The 23,231-nt window shown below is 39.8% G+C and overlaps 1 protein-coding gene across 2 annotated transcripts in view; it reads left to right on the top strand.

Moving 5' to 3' along the window:
* The window catches only part of LOC130356679 (rho GTPase-activating protein 7-like), a 197,415-nt gene extending 175,002 nt beyond the window's left edge, over positions 1-22,413 (top strand). For both annotated transcript variants that reach the window (XM_056558531.1, XM_056558538.1), the window contains exons 4-14: positions 6,583-6,646; positions 9,977-11,394; positions 13,041-13,217; positions 15,097-15,256; positions 15,340-15,538; positions 16,667-16,880; positions 17,315-17,429; positions 17,771-17,989; positions 18,892-19,109; positions 19,196-19,369; positions 21,967-22,413. In XM_056558531.1, coding sequence (XP_056414506.1) covers positions 6,583-6,646; positions 9,977-11,394; positions 13,041-13,217; positions 15,097-15,256; positions 15,340-15,538; positions 16,667-16,880; positions 17,315-17,429; positions 17,771-17,989; positions 18,892-19,109; positions 19,196-19,369; positions 21,967-22,087 — 3,079 coding nt within the window. In that variant the 3' untranslated portion in view covers positions 22,088-22,413. The remainder of the gene's footprint in view (positions 1-6,582; positions 6,647-9,976; positions 11,395-13,040; positions 13,218-15,096; positions 15,257-15,339; positions 15,539-16,666; positions 16,881-17,314; positions 17,430-17,770; positions 17,990-18,891; positions 19,110-19,195; positions 19,370-21,966) is intronic.
* Positions 22,414-23,231: the final 818 nt, after the last annotated feature.

The following is a 23,231-nucleotide window of genomic DNA, read 5'->3' as shown; positions in this document are numbered from 1 at the left end:
CCTTTGACTTTTATGTCATTTTTATTCTAAGACGTGTAGGGGGAACTCACAATTAAATGAAACCAAGCAGAAAGGGAACACTCAAGGTCAGAGAAAGACAACACATTTCATTTGTTTTCTTCTTGGCACCCATAAAATGTGACACAGGGGGAACGTAATCCTAGCAGACATGATTTTTCTTGTAACTGACACCATGCATATCAGACAGATTCTAACTTGGATTTCAAAAACGATTCCCTTACTCTGAAAACAGTAAAAGTTTATCTTCCCAACAGCAGACTGCTGTATCCTTTTCAGCCGACTGTGCAGTTTTGTTGTGTAGACACATTAAACTAAAGTCTCGCTGAGATTAGACAGTCTTATCAGCAAGACTTGAGATTCCCCTCTGCACATCAAAGTCATCATGCAAGTCAGAAAGGCGAATTCCGTTCAACTGGATGGATGTAGATAATTCTTTCGCTTCAGATGTTTTACACAGCATTTTAGTCTTTGTATGTGTCTTAGTATAGTTATATAATGTGTTAATATGACTACATAGCTCTGCCCAGTGTTCAGATTATGATTGGTGGTTTAAAATAAACTTCATGTCCTTCCTTTCCTGAAATTGTTGGCATGGTATTACCTGTTCTTAACAGGACTTATCAACTTGGGGTGAAATGAAAATCTTACGTATCATTATTAAAGGGGGGTCTCTAGAACCTTAATATTAATGGACTATCTGATTAGCACAAGTAAGGGACACTCTTCACAAGCATCTGACTCTTAGGCCCCTTTCACACTACATAATTACTCCGTTTTCGAAATTCCGTCAGAAAATAGGCAGTAAAGCGGCAGTTACACAATCCTATACGGCCGTTAGAAAATCCCATTATAGTTCATGAACTATTTCTCCTGTTACTATCTTCCATCACAAAATAACGGCCGTTATTAATAACGGGCTATAACGGGTTAAAACAGCTATTAGAAAAATCCTATAGACTATAATGGGATGTTCTTACGGCTGTATAAGATTTTGTAACTGCCGTTTTACTGCCTATTTTCTGACGGAACTTCGAAAACGGAGTAATTATGTAATTACTAAGGCTCGTTCCATTCAGTCTCAGGGTGGCCAAACATCTTCTTTTGGCCACCCATTTGTTCGTACAACAGCCATCTCTGTCAATCTCCCCACATATATGAATGTTCAGTGCAGCCAAATGTTTGTGTTCTCAGTCGAGAAAGAAAAGGTAAGCTGTTGCCAGGCAGCTTTAGAGGTGGCTTATTTTTCATGCAGTTTAAATTCAATGTCTCCGATCCTTCTCTCCAACATCGTCTGTTGGGGAAGATTTGGTAGGTCCCCACACATTTCAGTCAGCCGCTCCTGCTGAAGTTGGTGGTCCTGCTGAAGTTGGTGGGTTTGGCTGGCTTTTGACTATGATGTGTGGGCCCTACAATCAGACGAGGAACAAGCAATCACTTATTTATTTATACTCTCTCAGCTGCTTTGCAAGAGATTTATAGATAGGGTTTAAATAAATTGCTATTAATAGCATTTATATGCTATCAATGGCAATGCATGATTTATAAAATATAAAACGTTCTGAATGAGAAAAATGTTCACTTTAAGAAAAGGGTTGTATATAACATGGCCACTTTCTTCCGAAAACAGCACCCTACATGTCTACAGGCTGCGTCTGGTGTTCATGTTCTTTCTATCTCTTATAACCCTTGACTTGGAATCATGCTAGATCTTTAAATAACCCCCAGAAAGTGTTTCATTTTGTGACTGTAGGCAATATAATGGTGAAAATCCATTTACTTTAGCTAGGTTATCAGCGGGTTACAGATCAGCGATCACTGGTCATCCAGTTACTTCATCCCAAGATGTTCTGATTAGGCACCATGGTCATTCAGTCAAAGAAAGTTCAGAAAAAAAGATAAAATGCTAAAGTAAAGAATTTTATGTTCTACAAAAAAATGTTATTTATTCCTGTCTATTTGCTCCTCAACAAATATTTGGGGCCTAAATCTGGCTGCATATATCAAATACATTTTTCAAATAGTTTGTAAAGGATATATTTGGCAAGGTAAAAACATTAGTCGACCGCACTACTTATTTGCTCAGGACTTAGCATTTGGACGTGTAAATGTGGAAGAAAGGTTAGTCTGTGCTTGTTGTGCATACCTCATGTACAATAAGGTCTCACATCTTCGAATGAACATGTTTTCTGTAAAAGTTACGACAACCCGTCGCCTCTCCCTTGTGATAAATAAACTTGTTTTTTAGGGTGGACACTGGGTTTCATGCGCATGTGGAAAATCTGCAGCATGTTATAGTAGTAGTAAAGGGGATGGGATTTTAAAAAGCTCATCCACACGTTGTGTAAAAAAAAAAACCCACAGAACATCCTGCGGTGCAGAATTAAAATCCACGCAACATCAATTATAAGCTTTGGCTATTCTGCGGATTGCATCATTGCAGATTTTACTCTTTGACTTCAATTAGGAAATCAAAATCCGTAATAAATCTGCATTTGTGGTAGATTTTGCTTCAGATCCCCAGCAATATCTGAAAGTGGAGATTTTAAATAGTTTTTAACAGTAACATATTCCACTTTAAAATACACGCAACAGATCCACACCATAATCTGCATTATATTGTCTGGGTTTTCTGCTGAGGATATAGCTATACCTACCAGCCTCTCAAAGTGTGGGATTGGGTGGGGTCTGGCCGCTGGAACCCCCCATCTCCAGAACTGGTCCTGCATCTCCCCGTGATGGCACGCGTTCCAAGCATTCTCGTTGGGAGTGCCGGAAATGCTCGAGCACACAAAATACTCCTTTAAAGCTTAGTCAAGTTATGTAAAAATGCTTAAAGAATTTTTACATTGCAAGTGGGGCAGTTGTTTACAGCTACCAATAAGCTTGCCTGTTTGATTTTCAAATTAGAGCTGGAATGTGAGACCAGCTGACCATATCTGTTGTCCTCCTGACTCAACATTATCTGGATGTCAGCAACAGAGGCGCCTGGAAGCGGCAAAGGGTACATAACCGCTGATGTGAGCACCAATCAAGTAGATTGCTGATCACATTTAAAGGGTTACTCCGCTCCCCAGCATCCAGAACGCAATGTTCCAAATGCTGAGTGCGGGCTTTCATGTTAGAGCCCGCCCCCTAGTGACGTCACGCCACGCCCCGTGATGTCACATCCCGCCCCCTCAGTGCAAGTCTATGGGAGGGAGCATGACGGCCTTCCCATAGACTTTCATTGAGGGGGCGGGGCGTGACGTCACAAGGGCGCGGGCATGAACATGGAAGCCTGCACCCAGCATTTGGAACATTGAGTTCCGGATGCTGGGGAATGGAGTAACCCTTTAAGGTAGGGTCACACAGAGTGTCACATGAACAAGCTCCAGGGTACAACTGGGTAGCTCCATATATCCGCTTATAGCGGTGGATTTCCCACTGTAGACACAGTGCCTGCTCATAGCAGATGCACAGCGGGAAATCTGCCTCCACGAGCAGACACACACAGCTACACTCCCGCAGCGTAAGAAACATTGTGGATGCGCTCTGTGTGACCCTACCCTTAAGAAGCTTATTGTGTGGGCAGGGCTGCACCAGGGTTCAAGTCCTACGGAAATGCATGGGAACTGAATTCCTGCAGTTTTTCCAAAGCAGGAACACTGTTCCCATTAGCAGGAGTCCTGCAGGGCCAACCCTTATGTGGAAGAGTTCCCATGCTTTTTTTCCAGGACTTGACCTCTGGGCTGCACCAACAATGCATGGGTCATTTGTGTGGCCCTTTACTTACATCCTTGAAGGCCGCACATTCCCTATTAGACAGGGAGATGTGTGGTTGACAAACAATGGTTTTTAAACCTGCTATAAAATGTGAGATCAGTCAATAAACAAGTGTTTACTCATTTGTCAGCTGAGTGCTGGGCCTATTACTCAGAGCAATATCAGCCAGTCTGGCCAATAATCTGACCGCTTAATAATGGCTTTACCCTGTCCCTTCCCCCATTTACAACAAATGAATGGTCAGTTGAGTCAAGCATTCATGTGTATGGAAAGGATCAGGAGAGATAGCTGTGGTATGAACAAGCATTTGGCCAACAGCTATCATAGGTGTATGTCCAGCTTAAAGGGTACCTCTCATCAAATAAACTTTTGATATATTTTAGATTAATGAATGTTGAATAACTTTCCAATAGCATGTTAATGAAAAATATGCTTCTTTCTATTGTTTTTTTCCCGATCAGTCCTGTCAGCAAGCATTTCTGACTCATGCTGGAGTCCTAAACACTCAGAGCTGCCAGCCTGCTTGTTCACAGCCAAACAGGCTGTGAACAAAGCTGGCCGGCAGCTCTGAGTGTTCTCCTTTGTGAACAAAGCAGGCTGGCAGCTCGGAGTGTTCTCCTTTGTGAACAAAGCAGACTGGCAGCTCGTAGTGTTTAGGACTCCAGCATGAGTCTGAAATGCTTGCTGCCAGGACTGGTAGGGAGACCCCTAGTGGTCATTTCTTCAAAGTGGAAAATTAAATAGAAAGAAGCATATTTTTTAATAACATGCAATTGTAAAGTTATTCTGCATACATTAATCTATAATATATCAAAAGTTTTTTTGATGAGAGGTACGCTTTAAAAATGTGACTACTAAGATACATCTAGCTATACCACCACTGTATGCATGCAGTGTGCACTGTTTAGTGTAGGACCCATCTGAGTGAGGCCACCTCCGATTTATGAACAAAGTCAATATAGCAAGATTCTACAAATATTACATCTATAGCATATGGAAGATATATATATATATATATATATATATATATATATATATATAAATATATATATACATACACACATACAGGGGCAATAATCACTTGCAAGTCTACTTAAAATCTAGAGTTTACAAAGTTGAATAAACAAAAAACTTACTAACATAGCTGTGTAGATGATAGCCTAGCCTTGGAGTCAAGTGAATATAAAGGGTACAGTTATGTTCACTGCTGGTTGTATGTATTCAAGGTAAAGGCTTTAAACTGGAGTCTGTTTGCACATTGGTACAAAGCTTATATTAAGATTTTCTCTAGTCCAGCATATTTTACCTGTAAGCAAAGGCAGACTTACTTAGACACAGAATTGCTTGTCTTGGCTCTTGTTCATAGAAGAATTTTCTTAAAGACATTTGATATGTAGGCTAAAAGAATGATTCCTATATGAAAATACACTGTTGCTTTGCTGAAGTTTAAACCATTGAAGGTTGTATGTGGATAAATGTATTTACGAAGTCCTATTTAGAAAGGTTCTGCTTTTTCTAAGGTTCTAGAACTGACTTTGTGTAAATAATAAAAATGTAAACCTAATAGGAAAATTTACCGTATTTTTCGCCCTATAGGACGCACCGGCGTATAAGACGCACCCAATTTATAGGTGCAAAATCTAAAAAAAATAAAGATTTTGAACCCAATAGTGGTCTTCAACCTGCGGACCTCCAGATGTTGCAAAACTACAACTCCCAGCATGCCCGGACAGCCAACGGCTGTCCGGGCATGCTGAGAGTTGTAGTTTTGCAACATCTGGAGGTCCGCAGTTTGAAGACCACTGCATAGGAGGTAATACTCACGTGTCCCCGCCGTTCCGGACCCGTCACCGCTGCCCTGGATGACGCTCCATCACTGTTGCCGTGTCCCTGTCGCTCCGGAACGTCTCTGCTGCCGGCCGGGTATCCCCGCTCTCCGTCACCGCCATCACATCGTTACGCACGCCGACGCACGTACGCGACGACGTGATGACGAGGAAGGAGAGCGCCGGCCATACAGGGGATCCCTGAACGGAGAAGACACCGAGGAGGCAGGTAAGGTCCCTCCCGGTGTCCTGTAAGCACTAACCCGGCTATTCAGTCTGGCTGTTCGGGACCGCCACGGTGAAATCGCGGCGGTCCCGAACAGCCCGACTGAACAGCCGGGTTAGTGTCACTTTCCCTTCAGACGCGGTGGTCAGCTTTGATCGCAGCGTCTGAAGGGTTAATACAGGGCATCACCGCGATCGGTTATGTCCTGTATTAGCCGCGGGTCCCAGCCGTTGATGGCCGCAGGGACCGCCGCGATAGGGGTGTATTCGCCGTATAAGACGCACCGACTTTTTCCCCCCAGTTTTGGGGAAGAAAAAGTGCGTCTTATATGGCGAAAAATACGGTACATATAGGCTCCTATGCACACAACACATGCACTCCGTATCCCTTCAGCTACACGCACCCCAACTTTTGGTCTTGGGATAACCCTTTTTTACAGGCTTTTATATGGACGTTAAAATGATTCTTTGTCGGCAGCACGTCTCCCTATGTAAACAGGAATTGTGTAGCCGAAAAACACAATGTATGTTTATAGGAGGGGGTATGAACAAAGGTGGTAAAAATGAATAGTCCTTTAAACCCCTCCTATTTAATGGCAAGTGTGAACAAGCGCTGATCGATATTCTATATAATTAATCAACATTCAAAAGACCTATACTGATTAATAACAATTGAATTATCTATATTTCCAGCACTTGTAGCTGCTATTACCCAATAAAATCTTATCACTTCTTATATTTTTAACAGGCGATTGAATACGCTAAATAAATGTGCGGTGATGAAGCTGGAAATCAGTCCAAATCGAAAGAAGGTAAGAGTCCACAAAACGTCATCTATAGATATAGCAGAGACAATGTAACCTCTACGTGTCACGGTCAGCTGTGTAATTGGATGTGTCTCACATGTGATAATCCATTTTAGATTGAAATGCAAACAAAATGACCTGCCACATTGTAAACTGCAGTGCAATTTTAAAAGAATCTTAATGAATCCCTATGTAGATAAGGTACTCTGGAGCTGCGGGGGATGGGAACAGGAATTATTCAATGAATATCTACAAGTGTCAATGGCAGAAACAAAGTTATGTAGAGTAGTGGTCTCAAACTGTGGCCCTCCGGATGTTGCAAAACTTCAACTCCCAGCATGCTAGGAGTTGAAGTTTTGCAACATCTGGAGGGCCACAGTTTGAGACCACTGATGTAAAGAGTCAGTTTATAAAGTATTGTATTGGTTTCCAGTTGGACTAATTGTAACCCTACTTTTCTAGTATGCAGTAAATTTTTTGGTAAAAATGACACCTTACCTTTATTCTGTAGGTCCATACGATTAAAATAATACCCTACTTATATAGGTTTGATTTTATAACTACATGCAGGAAAATTTATACGTTTAAAATTGTCCTCTTCTGACCCCTATAACTTTTTTATTTTTCCACGTACTGGGTGGTATGAGGGCTCATTGTTTTGCATCATGATCTGAAGTTTTTATCGGTACCATTTTTGCTTTGATGGGACTTTTTTGATCACTTTTTATTCATTTTTATATGGTATAAAAAGTGACCAAAAATAAGCTATTTTGGAATTTGGATTTTTTTTGCGCGTACGCCATTGACTGTGCAGTTTAATTAATGATATATTTTTATAGTATTTTTATACACGTGGCTATACCACATATGTTTATTTTTATTTACACTTTTTTTTTATGGGAAAAGGGGGGTGATTCAAACTTTCATTAGGGAAGGGGTTAAATAATCTTTATTAACTTTTATTTTTAACTTTTTTTTGCAGTGTTATAGCCCCCATAGGGGACTATAAAATGCTGAACATTGATTCAATACACTGATCAATGCCATTGCATTGCAATGCATTGATCAGTGTTATCGGCGGTTGATTGCTTAAGCCTGGATTTCAGGCTTGGAGCAATCAATCACCGATCGTACGTGCAGGAGGCAGGTGAGGCACCCTCCTGTTGCGTCTTAGCTGATCGGTACATTGCGATTTCACCGCGATAGTCCCGATCAGCCCGACTGAGCTGCCAGGAAGCTTTCACTTTCACTTTAGACACGGCAATCAACTTTGATTGCTGCTTCTAAAGAGTTAATGCCAGACATCTGCCTAAACGGCGATGTCCAGCATTAGCCACGGGTCCTGGCTGCTGACAGCAGCCGAGATTGTGCGGGTATGATGCAAGCTCCTGAGCTCGCTTCATAACCTTCCCATGCCGCAGCGCCATTTATAAATCTTGTTTTGCCGCAAGGGGTTAAAACCTAACCTGCTCATTCAGATATTACTACACTTAAAGGAGATCTCTGGCACAATTTAACTTATCCCCTATCCACACAATAGATAACTAGCTAATTTCGGGTGGGGGGTCAAACCGCTGGGGCCCCCCACGATCACCAGAACGGGAGCCATCGTTCAGTGAGGAGAGCGTGCTGCAGCTGGCACACGCTTTATTGATTTCTATGGGAACACTGAAAAGAATCGAGCACAGCTCTTGGGCATCATCGGTGCTCTCAAAGAAATGAATGGAGCGCGTGCGCGTTACGATATGCGCTCCTAACTGAGAATGCCGGGGTCCTGTCCTGGAGATCGCGGGGGGCTCCAGCGGGTGGACCCCCCGCTATCAGATAATTATCCCCTAACTTCAAAATTCCATTAACCTTCATCTTTTATTCAGAGAGCTAGGAAGCTGACCTATTGGGTTCAAAACAGTTCAGAAAGGTTTAGAACATTTTAGATGTGTGTTAGATAACAGGTTAAGCTATCTAAAACACATGGTTGTTACATAGTATTCCCAGTAGAGGCATGAGCCGTGGTTTGATGTTCACATTTGTTGATCTCCTGGATATTTTCTTATAAATTTATAAAGCAATCTGCCATATATAATGTTGGCTAATTGGTGGTTTTGCTTATATGTTTAGAATACAGATGTTAGTCCGGCTTATTTATTATAGCTTTTTGCCTCTGGCAGTCTTTTATTTAATTATATTAGTACATTGGAGGATGGTAAATGTCTTTGTGACTTGCACAGACATTATCCAGCTTTTCACCTTAAGTATCAGTATCAAGTTTTTTTTGAATTTTTATATTATTATTATTCTCTAAATTATATCACAACATTTTTGTCGGACTCTTCAGAAACGCTATAAAACTACTGTCTGTTCCATTTTATATATATATATATATATATATATATATAGGTAAATTTTGATGAACAACCTATTACCTATATTAATGACCTAGTAAAGTAATGTAACAACAATAAATTGGATCTGCCCCTTTAATCTCTAGGCCTTGGGGGCTGATTTGAATGCCTGTGACTTCTAATGCTGTCTAATTTGAAGGCAAAGGTCCATCAGGCGCCGTTGTTTAGTGGGAGTAGCGCAAGAAAGAGACGTCACTATTCTCCCCTCATTTTTTTAACGTCCGCTGACTACCAAGTCACAACGGCAGTGCGAAAGAAGCCTTATATGTATAGGGACTAAGTGTCTCTCTTCTCAGCAATATATGTCAGGCAGAGAAGAGTTGGGCATGTTAGAGGTCAACCTACCCAATATTTTTGTTCTCAGGGGAGATAAGCCATTACCAGAAATGTCTACCTTCTTCCCATATAAAACATGTTTGCGCAAGCCAAGTATGTATATCTATATCAGGAGATATCAGCTGAATGAGCATTCTCCTCACTATCTGAAGTGTATGACCAGTCTCAAGGCCATTTTAGAGGGCTGAGCCGGCCCCAATAACAAGCACCAGTCTCTGTGATGACCGCAATACTACTTGGCCTTCATATGATAAATTGTGATTAATTCATCATTGTCCAAAAGATGTGTTCAGCCGACGAACCAGTGTTTTCTTGTTTTCTTATTCCGTGGCTGATCACTGGCCCTTTAACATGGCAATTATTGGGAAATATTTATTTCTACAAGTGCTCATTTGCCCAATAATAGGTTTATGTCAAGGGCCTTTAAGTGTTGTCCAGCATTAATATATGCAGAAATACTCATTTTTACTTATTGTTAACATTTTCTTACATTTTCTTAAGATATCAATGTGGTTGCTTTTAAATACTGTATTTTAATATAATATGGGTGTCAGCTCAAAGAATAGTCTAATGAAAATCATCCCTTTGAATTTTATAGAGTGAAGATTCAGATGAAGATGAACCTTGTGCAATCAGTGGTAAATGGACGTTCCAAAGGGACAGTAAGAGATGGTCCAGATTGGAAGAATTTGATGTGTTTCAAGGACATAAACTGGCACTTGGTGATAATCATCAGCTGGGAAATGCTATCAGCCAGGATAGCATCCTTACAGACCTGAGCGAGCACCAAGAAGTTTCATCTATCCACAGTACCAGCAGTGACAGTCAGAGAGCACATGTTCCCAGCGAGGCAGGCACTACAAGAACAAACTCCGTTAACAGTGTTTGTTCATCTGGAAACTTTTTTGCGAATGATGACTCTTTTGGTAGCCTTCCATCTCCTAAGGAGCTTTCCAATTTTAACTTCAACATCAAGGCCAATGACAAATCAAGGTCTAGAACTAAAAGCCTTCTGAAAAGAATGGAAAGTTTAAAGATCAAAACTTCTCACAGCAAAAAGAAATCACAGTCCAAAACCGGCTTGACAATCAGCGAACCTATCTTACAAGAAGGGGTGGATGATGATAAGCTAAAGCAACTGAACTGTGTGGAAATAACTTCCCTGAATGGAAACCATATTAATGCCCCCAAAGTGCGCAAGAGGAGCATATCCAACTCCACGCAGACCAGCAGCAGTAGTAGTCAGTCAGAAACAAGCAGCGCAGTCAGCACACCGAGTCCAGTTACAAGAACACGTAGCTTAAGTGCTTGTCACAAGAGAGTTGGAATGTACTTAGAAGGGTTTGACCCCTTCAACCAGTCAACCTTTAGTGATGTTCTTGAACAAAACTATAAGAACCAGAGGAATTTTGGTGATGATGCTGTGTTTTTTATCCCCGAGGACCACAAGCCTGGAACATTTCCAAAAGCACTTTCAAATGGTAACTTGTCCCCTACAGACAGTACTTCCTCTGTGAGCTGGAGAAATGGGAGTTTTCATGGACATAACCACCTCAACTTCACAAGAGAAAACAGCATAAGCAGCGTCAACAGCTGCAAAAGTTCTTTCAGTGGTAGGAGACGCACTTCTTGTTGTTCTGAAGGAAGCCGCTTGAGTATCTATGACAATGTACCCGGCACATTTCTGTACTCTAGTAATGGGGACTTGGAAGATCTGGAACATGAAGACATTTTCCCAGAACTGGATGACATCTTGTACCACGTCAAGGGGATGCAGAGAATTGTAAATCAGTGGACAGAGAAATTTTATGATGAGGGAGATTCCGATTCAGCGCTAGACTCTGTGTCCCCTTGTCCTTCTTCTCCCAAACAGATACACTTAGATATTGACAATGACTGCAGTGCTCTTAGTGATTTGGATAGCACAGGGAACTCATTGAATGAGTGTGAGGAGACCACGGTTATCCAAGGAAGAAGAGACTCTGGAGTAGGCGCATCCTTGACAAGATCCAATAGGTATGTCTTATTATTCATTATAGGCAATAAATGATCAGTTGTTGCTAAATGTTAAATTTGTAGCTTGTACTTTTCCTGGGCTCACCACTTTGGACAATCCTTACTTGCTAGAAACATCCCCTGACAATAAGCAGATCCCTCTGCAGGGAAACCCATTGATCAGCTGTAATCCATGGGGAAACCTGACAGTAAATCCTATTTACAGGGGAAGATTATTGGGTAAATGAGCATTCATAGAAACCGTTCCCAATAATTAGCCCATATGTTTGTTTTTTAGCTGATCACATTTTTTTTTGTGCGGCCATTGAAATAATCATTATTAGCCAGACATTGCCTTGTGCAGACAAGTGATGTGCAGCCGGCAATGATGAAGGGCAGCAAGAGCAATTGCTTGATCATTCATGTGGCCCAGGCTGCGATTGATTGAGCCATGAGAAGGCTTATTAAATGAGAACCAATCATCAAGATAGGCACTCACAGTCCTTCCCCCATTGGCCCAAGTGCCACCCGTCAGCCCAAGTTCCACAGTGGAAATAAAACAATATTCAGTGCCCATACACATCAGTTTGCCGTCTATGTATTGTAGGACAGGACAGGTCCGTCAGCTTGAGATACTTTTTGCAACTGCTCTTCACACAAAGATAAAGATTCCTGACATTGGACAATAGGGTGTATGACAATGGGTTGCTTAACTAGGCAACCCCTTTGAACAAATATTTATAAATATTTGAAGGTATTTTCATTGTCTAACCAATGTTGACGCAAGGCTAAGACAATGCATTGCAGAAAGGAACTGTTCAGTATTGTGAAACCTTTATATTGTAAGCCATTCCTTTCTAAGCAATGAAGATAAAGATTGTTTGCAACCATAATGTAAATGCATAAATATATTCACAATGAACTAAAATATGGGCCAAACTAATCCCTGCATGTTCCCCATGGTTTCTTCACCAGTTAGTAGAGCAGGTGACCATTGTACAGAGGGGAACTAACTAACTAGTGAAGTGGTCAAACTTCGCTGGGCTCTAGCGACCAAGGGGAACACCCAGTGGGCTCCAAAGCCTATTTTGCATATATTTTTTTAAATTCTGATTTCTTAGCACTGGAGGGCTCAAATAACTAATGATAGGTATGTGCGGATTCAAAAAGCCTTATACAGCCATGCCCTTACTATACACACTAAAAATCTGCTAATAGGTTCTATAATCATTTATTACAAAAATTAATGATTGTGTATAGTCTCTGTGTGTTTGTAACCTAGTTTGTAAGGTTGAAAAAAAGACTTCAACCTAAAACCCTACTGTGTTCAGTTATCAGACTTATGTGATTTTGTGTGATTGTATGGGGTGAATTATACTCACTCATTCTAAGACCACAGAAAACCCAACAGAAGTAATCCCACCAGGGAAGGATATCAGGCACTCAATATGCGTTCCATCTCATACACCTAGAATTTAGGGTCTGTGGAGTCATACAACAATATGATGAGCTGTATCAAAAAAAAAATTTCGTTACATTTACTCATTGTATATACAGACCTCCAGAATGTCTGATTCATACTAGTGTGTCAGAGCTTGTTACTCAGTTGTAACTTATAAATACCTTAAAGCATTACTCATATCCTAATCCTCACTTGTACAATGTAGGCATCGGTTCAGATGGCACAGCTTTCAGAGTTCTCACCGGCCCAGCTTACGGTCTGCCTCACTTCAAATCAACTGCCAGTCGGTGACTCAGATTAACCTGCTGCAGAAATATTCACTTTTAAAGTTGACAGCTCTCCTGGAGAAGTACACCCCATCCAACAAACATGGATTCAGCTGGTGAGCATGTAGCCTGTGTCATTTATCTAAGTAAACATGGGGATGGGCATTAGAAAAATAGTCCAGTTACAGTGTGTGTCGTAAATTGTTGTTTCTCATTCATTCTTGCTACCGCAGCTTAGGGCAATTCCTCTTTCTTTCTTGTATAAAGCATAAAGGTGTAATGGTGTCTTTGCTGTAACTTGCATGCACATAATAGACAGAAATTCTTTTCACTATCAGATAACTCCGGAATGGCTCATAGGTTTGCTTGTGGCATAGATTAAATATGTAACATTGTCCCCTCTTCCTCTTCACCACAAGAATGTGTAACCCCCCAGCATCAAAGTCATTTCCCATTCAGAACAGCTCTTATGTCCATTTCAAGAACTGAGAGGATGGTCTTAGCGGATAGAAATGTTATTTTCCACAGTTCGTGTTTCTAATTCTTATTCGGACTCGTAATGTTTTTCTTATATTTGTTATGCAGAAAGAAGGAATTATTAATTTCATGAAATCTCTTACGGCAACATATGTAACAAAATCTGGCCAGTGTTCATTGTGTGTGGAGGAATGTGTATGTAAGGAAAGGTCGGAGAGTGGGCCGAGCGCTCAAGTGTTGGATGGATTTTAAATTGTTTGGTGCATAAAAGGGAATTATAGAGCATTGTTTTACATGACTCTTCTGCTGAACCCCTTTAGAACTGGCCATGTAACTTACAATTGGCTTTCTTTTTCAAAGTGGTCATTTGTAGAGCTGATGTTTCTGGCTGACAGCCCCTAATGCTTTACACCAGATCCCTGCTGCTATGCCTGCTGCTGGGTGGCAGACCCGACTTGGAGCCTTTTGTTAATGGCAAATGTTGATGTACAAAACCTCCTTTGTTAAAAGGGCTATATTGTCCTGATGAAGAGGAGGGTGAAGAAGTGACATTATTAGGGGTCTTTCACTGCAGGATTTATTGACTTACTTCTTGGCTTCTGTCTCCATTATTATAATGTGGAGCTGTGTTAATAGAATTGTGTCTTCTGGCTACGCCTTTTTTTTTAACTAGAAGTCCTATGTACATCTCCAAACAAATGCATGATAAGAACTAAGGATTCCCAGAAGAGTTTTTTAAGTCAAATGTGTATTCCAGTATGTAACTAAAGCCTGCTACATTAATACTGCTAATGATAGATGAAAAGAAATGTGAGAGAAAGAGAGATAGAGAGATAGATAGATATGAAACAATGAAAGAGGGATAGATATGAATAAAATTAATAGGGATAGATAGATAGATAGAAAAAGATCCTGGAGAGGATCGAAACGTCGCTGCTGTTTTGCATATTGTTTTGATGGAATAAATTTTATCTTTTTTTCACGCTATTGGAGTGCTGCCCTGATCTTCCTTTTTTACATTTGGATGGATCGTTGGACTTGATCCTTTTACAGGTTGCCTGCACCTTCTCTTGTATATCGTTTGGACTTTTTGAGTGCTGTTGCCCTTTTGCTTTTTAGATAGATAGATAGATAGATAGATAGATGTGAAAAGAAGAAAAATATGAGACAGATAAGAAAGATAATTAAATGAATAGATGATAAGATATAGATAGGTAGTTAGATAGATAGATAGTAAGATAGATGGATGGATAGATAGTAAGATAGATAGGTAGATAGATATTAGGTAGATAGTTAGATAGATATTAGGTAGGTGGGTGAACAACTATTGGGTATGTTATAAAATCCAGTAATTTCAGATCTGTTTATAACAAGGTGTGTGGTATAATACAGCAATACTTTAATCCATTGGCATGTCTGAAATTGCAGTATTGAAGTGATCACTCACCATTACACTGTTATGTTTTTATCCCAGTCTAAATATTGAAAAATGTTTCACGTTCTCCATTGCTTTTTCAGGGCTGTGCCAAAGTTTATGAAGCGTGTTAAAGTTCCAGATTACAGGGACAAGAACGTATTTGGCGTTCCTCTAACCGTTAATATCCAGAGATCAGGACAGCCGCTGCCACAGAATGTACAGCAAGCCATGCGATATCTGCGCAGTCAGTGCCTGGATCAGGTTTGTTGTGGATGAGATGTGTTAAAGATTATTTTGTTGTTGGAATTTTATCCGGTCAGATAACAATTTTTTTTTCTCTAAAGGTGGGATTGTTCAGAAAGTCAGGAGTCAAGTCCAGAATCCTGGCACTGCGGGAAATATGCGAGAACAGTTCTGATGCACTGATGTATGAGGGACAATCTGCTTATGATGTTGCTGATATGTTGAAGCAGTATTTTAGGGACCTGCCAGAGCCGCTTCTCACAAACAAGCTCTCAGAAACATGCCTTCAGATTTACCAATGTAAGTTGGATCCATAATATTACTTACTAGCAGAAACACATTGAGAAGTTTTGGTCATATGTCCAATTGTAATCCTCAACTGAAAGGGGGAGATTTATCAAAACCTGTCCAAAGGAAAAGTTGCTGAATTGCCCATAGCAACCAATCAGATCAGTTCTTTAATTTTGCAGAGGCCTTGTTAAAATGAAAGAAACAATCTGATTGGTTGCTATGGGCAACTCAGCAACTTTTCCTCTGGACAGATTTTAATAAATCTCCCCCTTTAATTTGACCCTATCAGTCAAACATTACCCAGTGATCAACGGACAACTTCCCATATGTAGACTGAAAAATCTTCATTTGTCTGAAGCACATGTTCTCATGTAAATAGAGGATGTGTTGCTCACAATGATGGAAGTGAAAGGCTTGCATGAACAATTGAGTAATCATTCATGAAGCCCTTGACCTCTGACAATTGTCCCATGTAAGTTTTACTTTAAACAAGCGCCAATCATCTTGTATATAGTTAATAGTTGTTCATGTCAAGCAATTGTCTCATAGACCCTCATAGACATGTGTCAGTATTTGTATCCTCAAAATTGTAAATTGCTGCATAATTTGTTGCCAATATATAAATAGATTATTATTAATTGTCTGCCCATCTAAAGAGACATAAGGTTGGCCGTACACATTAGCTGTTGGTCAAGCGTGCATGTGTGTTGAAACGAAAGAGAAGGTAACCTGCTGCCACACTCCCCTAGCTGCAGCTTATCACCAAGTTGAAATCCAACTTCCCAATCCTTCTTTCCTTTGACATCTGCCTCCATACACATTACATATCATCTGGTCCTGCCGAAATTGGTGGGTTTGGCTGGCATCTAATGTGTGTGGCCTGCTTAAGAGGTACCTCATAAATTTCCCTCTTCCTTCCCCCCCAAGAAAAGCAGGGGATGTATCCTTGACAAAACAAAGAATATGGCCACCCAAAAATGACACCCAGAAGAAAATCAGTAGACCCTGGTGTCTGATACAACTTACTTTTAGTATTTATCTTTTTTACTACATATCTGTTTTAGCACACATGTATTTACAGGGGTATTGTTTAGACCAGTTCTGTGCATTGACATTGGATTGTTTTCATGTTTTTAGATGTTCCAAAGGACCAGCGTCTCCAAGCAATAAAAGCTGCCATTATGCTTCTGCCTGACGAAAACCGAGAGGTTCTCCAGACTCTCTTATACTTTCTGAGTGATGTAGCTGCAGCTGTGGATGAAAATCAGATGACACCAACCAACCTGGCTGTCTGTTTGGCACCTTCATTATTCCACCTAAACACCTTAAAGAGAGAAAACTCCTCTCCAAGGTAATGGCCCATACTCACAATCACATCCTTTAATGTATTGGTATTGTCATGTGGGCAACAAGATAATCCTTATACCTTATAGTGTTATACCTAGTTCAGGGCTTGTAAAGCAGAGTATGATATATGGATACTCTCATTTTAGTGTTCTTTAAATCACTCTATACGCACTGCCAACTCAGGCCAGGTGCTAGACATTAGATTGTGAATGCCCAGTGTAGACATTAGATTGTGAATGCCCAGTGTAGACATTAAATTGTGAATGCCCAGTGTAGACATCAGATTGTGAATGCCCAGTGTAGACATCAGATTGTGAATGCCCAGTGTAGACATCAGATTGTGAATGCCCAGTGTTTTTTTATTACTTTTTGGTTGTTTTATATGTAATCCGAACAATGACTAAACCAACCTTACCACTCTGTGTTCTTATTTTCCAGAGTAATGCAGAGAAAGCAAAGCTTGGGAAAACCTGATCAGAAAGATTTGAATGAAAACCTTGCTGCCACCCAAGGCTTGGCACATATGATCGCTGAATGCAAAAAACTCTTCCAGGTACTTTTAGCCATGGTGTAATAAATACACTCACCTAGAGGACATTTTGGATAACTGCACATTAATACCACCCTCTTCTTTCTGATTTCTTTCTAACCTTCTGTGCAGGGAGAAGTTGTTTTTTTCACATAGTAAATCTATTTTTCTATCCTGGTTACATAATGATTTCAACTCTGGATTAACAGAATGGGAGCATTCCTTTGTAATAATACTAATATAGATCTTTGTGCTACATAGAGATTGTGTTCAGGCTTTTCCTAAATGGAGTAAATCCAACACAGTTAAGTTCTTGTTAAGACATATTAACAGATTTGGCTTTATGTTATTGTTTCCCTTTCTAGATCCCTGAGGAAATGAGTAAATGTCGCAATTCGTATATGGAACAAGATTTGAGGCCTGTGTGCCTGGAGGAGTTGGTCATTGGCAATGCTGAGGGCCAGTGTGATTATCAGTCGTACCTTCAAGAGGGTATTGACAATTTACTAAAGGAGGCCAAGGACAAGTTTAAAGGCTGGGTCAGCTGCTCCACGTCTGAGCAGGCCGATCTTGCATACAAAAAAGTGAGTATTTTTAGAATAAATGTAAATCTATTACTAGTAGATATGAGTCGTTTTATATAATCAGACTGGTTACTCGTATGTTACCTTAATGTATTATTTCCTGTGACTGTGGCTTATTGTGGGTTTTGCCAGAGAAGCTCATTATTACTTTGCTTCTATATGGCCATATGTTTTAGCCCTTTAGGCCATATTTTGCAGTGCTGTGTTTCCCAGGATGAACATCTGTTTATTTTTTTCCATTCTCTGTCCTCAGCTTACTTGTTGTGACAGTGTTCTAATAAGGAGATGCTAATGCCTGGGTGTGTTCCCACATTCAGCTTGTTGGATACAATTTTTGAAGCCAAAGCCAGTAATAGATCTAAAAAGTGGAGACATCTCAGTATTTCTTTTATACGTGTCCTCTGTTTATGTCCCATACTTTGAGCAATAAAATCTGCATGGAAAAACCCAACAGTGAGAACACACTCTAAGGCTTTCTTTTAGACGTTCAGGTTTTAATCAGATTTTGTTATTCAGTTGGCAAAGGCCTAAAACAGATGTGAATTATAACAGGAGAAAAAGCATAAAAGACAGATACTGCTTCTTCTTTTTATTGCATCCACTCTTGGATTTAGCTTCAAAACTGCATCAAAAAATTTGAATAAAGCTTGAACCTGTAAGATCAGCCTAAATGTTTGGTTGTCTTATGACAAGACTAAGGACCCATAAGACAGTTCGATAATTGAGCTTTGTAATAGGCTGAGTAAACAAGGGCCAGTCTACATGGGATATGTAATTGTTGTTGAGAAGAAGGGGATCTAAAACAGTTCCCACCATTAATTGATTCTGTTGCTTTGTTCCTGTACAATAAATTGTATCCATTCCTCTAGCTTTTATCTTACCACTATTCCTTTGTTGGGCAGATTCCAGATGGCCCTCCACTCCGACTATGGAAAAGCACTATAGAGATTCCAGCCCAGCCAGAAACTGTTCTTCAGCGTCTTCTAAAAGAGCAGCACATGTGGGATGAAGATCTCCTGGATTCAAAAGTTATTGAGACATTAGATGAACAAACTGATATTTATCAGTATGTCCAAAACAGCATGGCTCCACATCCGCCTCGAGACTTTGTTGTCTTAAGGTAAATAAAACAAAAAAAGTGGCATTATTGAATTACATGAGGTTTCTTTTTGCATGCTTCTTACATTTTTCTTTTAATTCCCACAGATCCTGGAGAACAAATTTGCCCAAAGGAGTCTGTGCTCTTCAGACCACATCTGTTGAACGAGACCAAGCTCCTTTACTTGGTGTGAGAGTCAATGTGCTTTTATCCAAATACCTCATTGAGCCTTGTGGCACAGGAAAATCCAAGCTTACCTACCTGTGCAGAGCAGATATGAGGTAAGAACCGTTTCTTTGGGTTTATGGTTCTGGATCTTGCAATAAAAAGAAAAGTGTCATTTGTTGCCTACCATCTTAGCAAGTGCCAAGGAGGTGTGTTCTTCTTTTTAGGTGCTCAGGGGTCTGTGTATTGAGAAATTCCCCAGCCCCTCCTCTTATCTGTGACTCTCCATCAGGAGAATTTTGGGGATTTTTGTTTCTTTTACTTTTGGATATTTAGGTGTAAATGGCCTTAGATGTAAAAGTAACAACTTCATACCAATCCACAGGTTGTGTGCAGCTCAGTTCCACTTCCTCCAATGGGATAGAGCTGCAATACCAAACTCAATCCATGAAGGTTTGGTACTGTTTCTGTCTTTCATACACTTTGAATAGTTTATGATCAAGTGGTACTCCGGTGGAAAACTATATATATATTTTTTTATCAACTCGTTCCAGCAAGTAAAACAGATTTGTAAATCACTTCTATTTAAAAATCTTAATCTTTCCAGTACTTATCAGCTGCTGTATGCTCCACTGGAAGTTATTTTCCTTTTGAATTTCTTTTCTGTCTGACCACCATGCTCTCTGCTGACACCTCAGTCCATGTTGGGAACTGTCCAGAGCAGGATAAAATCCCTATAGCAAATCTATCCTTTTCCGGACAGTTCCTAACATGGACAGAGGTGTCAGCAGAGAGCACTGTGATCAGACAGAAAATAAATTAAAAAGGAAATGATTAAGATTATTAGTGATTAAGACTTTTAAATAGAAGTAATTTACAAATCTGTTTAACTTTCTGGCACCAGTTGATAAAAAAAGTTTTCCACCGGAGTACCCCTTTAATCATAACTATTCCATCCTCAGAACTAAAAACTTGGTTTTCACCAATAGAAATCAGCCCAATTGCTCAAAAAATTTTAACTCATTCTCAAAAATGTTCTTGTTTATTGGTAGATAATCATAAATATGAAATAATGTATATGTTTTCATTTATGTCCCCATCCCAGTTAGACTTTCATTTTAACCTCTTAAGGACCAATGACATAAATGTACGTCCTGATTCCACTCGCGTTCTATAACGGGGCATAGCGGGTCGGGCCCGACCTCTAACAACGGCCTGGACACGTGGCTAAAAGCACGCGGCACCGTTATCAGTATTAACCCTTTAGACGCGGTGTTCAAAGTTGAATGCAAAGTCTAAAGTGAAAATAAATCGTTGCCGGTTAGCTCAGGGGGCTGTTCGGATTGTCCACGGCTAAATCGCGGCATCCCGAACAGCTGTAAGACAGCAGGAGGGTCCCTTACCTTGCCTCCTTGTGTCCGATCGCTGAATGACTGCTCAGTGCCTGAGATCCAGGCATGAGCATTCAAGCAGCAGAATCATTGATCAATGGTTTCCTATGAGAAACCATTGATCAATGTAAAAGATCAGTGTGTGTAGTGTTATAGCCCCCTATAAAGTGAATAAAGATCATTTAACCCCTTCCCTAATAAAAGTTTGAATCGCCTCCCTTTTCCCATAAAAAAAAAAAAAACAGTTTAAATAAAAATAAACATATGTGGTATTGCCGCATGCGGAAATGCCCGAATTATAAAAATATATTGTTAATTAAACCGCACGGTCAATGGCGTACACGCAAAAAAATTCCAGAGTCCAAAATTGTGTATTTTTGGTCACCTTTTATATCATGAAAAAATGAATAAAAAGATCAATAAGTCCTATCAATACAAAAATGTTACCGCTAAAAACTTCAGATAAAAAAAAAAGAGCCTTCATACCGCTCCATACACAGAAAAATAAAAAAGTTATAGGGGTCAGAAGATGACAATTTTAAGCGTATAAATTTTCCTGCATGTAGTTATGATTTTTTCCAGAAGTACGACCAAATCAAACCTACATAAGTAGGTTATCCTTTTAATCGTATGGACCTACAAAATAAAGAGAAGGTGTCATTTTTACCGAAAAATGTACTGTGTAGAAACGGAAGCCCCCAAAAGTTACAAAATGGCTTTTTTTTTCAAATTAGTGTCACAATGATTTTTTTTCTGTTTTGCCGTATATTTTTGGCTAAAATGACTGATGTCATTACAAAACAGAATTGGTGGCGCAAAAAATAAGCCATCATATGGATTTTTAGGTGCAAATTTGAAAGAGTTATGATTTTTTTAAAGGTAAGGAGGAAAAAACGAAAATGGAAAAAATGGAAAAACCCCGGGTCCTTAAGGGGTTAAAAAAAGATATCTGAATGTGAATGGTATTGTGGCCAAATCTTTAGGCCTATAGCCAGTGTATGCATGAGCTGTAATTCATTCATTGCAAGACAAGACTTGTACCAAGTGTCAGGAGGGTTAGAGATACCTATCAGGAATTAGCACACCACTATCCCTCATCAAATGTTCTCTCTGCTTTTGAAGATGTTGACATCATCTGAAACAGCCATCAGACTGGATTCTAGAGGAGGAACCCTGTATAATATCACGTAGCCCAGCATAACTTTGCAGATACTGCATGGTTTGCTCTGAAACTGGGGGAAAGTAAAAAGGGAAGTAATACTTTGATACATAATAAATTTGTAGGTAGATACCTAACATGTGGCTTTTGTTCTCTGTTCCAGGGGCCGTACGCCAGAATGGTACAATAAAGTTTTTGGACAGTTGTGTGCAGCTGAAGTTGTTAGGATTCGAGACTCTTTCACCAACCCACAATCTGAAAGCAATAATGGAAAATCAAGGTGACATATCTAGGAAATGTAACCCAGAGCTTGGAGTAAACCATTCATCCGTAGGATCGGTAGGGTCAAATGAAGACCAACACCCCATTTGTTGGACCTTTTGTATGTAGTGCTGTTATTCAGGACTGGTTATATGCAAGATTTGAAGCTGCTTTTCATCCATATGGTGCTTGATGCCCTGGACTGGAATTACTCGTCCTATAGACTCTCGACTTTTATCTTCATATATGTTTTATTACATATCAAATGAATTGGCTTCTGAGAAGCAAGAATATTTTATTGGAAAGATGTATTGTACAGAATTATATATATATATATATATATATATATATATATATATATATATATATAAAAAAGCCACATTCCTTATTGCTGTTTTTTTCATTAAAACCATCATCCTGGTTCTTGGGGACTAGCATATCCACTGGAATAATTGGTACTCATTCTTTTATTCTGTATAGGTATCTATACACTTTTATTTTCTGGATAGAAATATTTGCACAAGTGAAGATGTGTGAATGAACGTTTGTCCTTGTGAACTTCATCGTCATCAAGTGTCTGGTACACTGATAGCTCGTAATGGTCTTAAACTCAGGTTTAGGGAAATGGTCATCAAATCTTACCAACCTATTCTTTATTTGTATAACATGTCAGGTTAGCCAACCTGTCATTGTACAGGTTATCTTCTGTAGAACACCAACTATACCTTACAGCAAAACCATCTAAGCCTTCCACTCAAATAGGGTCCATGTCTCTTCACGCTAGACAAAAACCCTCATTAAGATATAGCATATATGCTTTAATGTTCATAACCTATAAGATTGTTTTACATTCAGACAAGGTGCCTCATGAGGCAACAAAGTAATTTAAATGACTATTTAACACTTTTGTTGTGGTAATCTATGGTTTCCATTCAAAAGATGGATCCCGCTTGTGTATATTTAAGTGCATGGTCCCTGCCCAGTGTAGAGATACCTTTCAATGACAATGTTATACAGCAAAAACTTCTTAGGTAGGTGGTTAATGCATTGGGTGTCAAGGGTCAAGTCACTGCCATGCAGTGTGATGAACCTGTGGCACCCAGAAGATATAGGATGTCTCTTTAAATAGACTTGTTACAGTAAGGAGAAGGAAACTTGGAAGTTCTT

The sequence above is a fragment of the Hyla sarda genome, chromosome 1 (assembly GCF_029499605.1).
Source record: "Hyla sarda isolate aHylSar1 chromosome 1, aHylSar1.hap1, whole genome shotgun sequence".
Taxonomy (NCBI): domain Eukaryota; kingdom Metazoa; phylum Chordata; class Amphibia; order Anura; family Hylidae; genus Hyla; species Hyla sarda.
The sequence above is the reverse complement of the archived record's forward strand: the minus strand, read 5'-3'. Positions and strand labels throughout refer to the sequence as shown.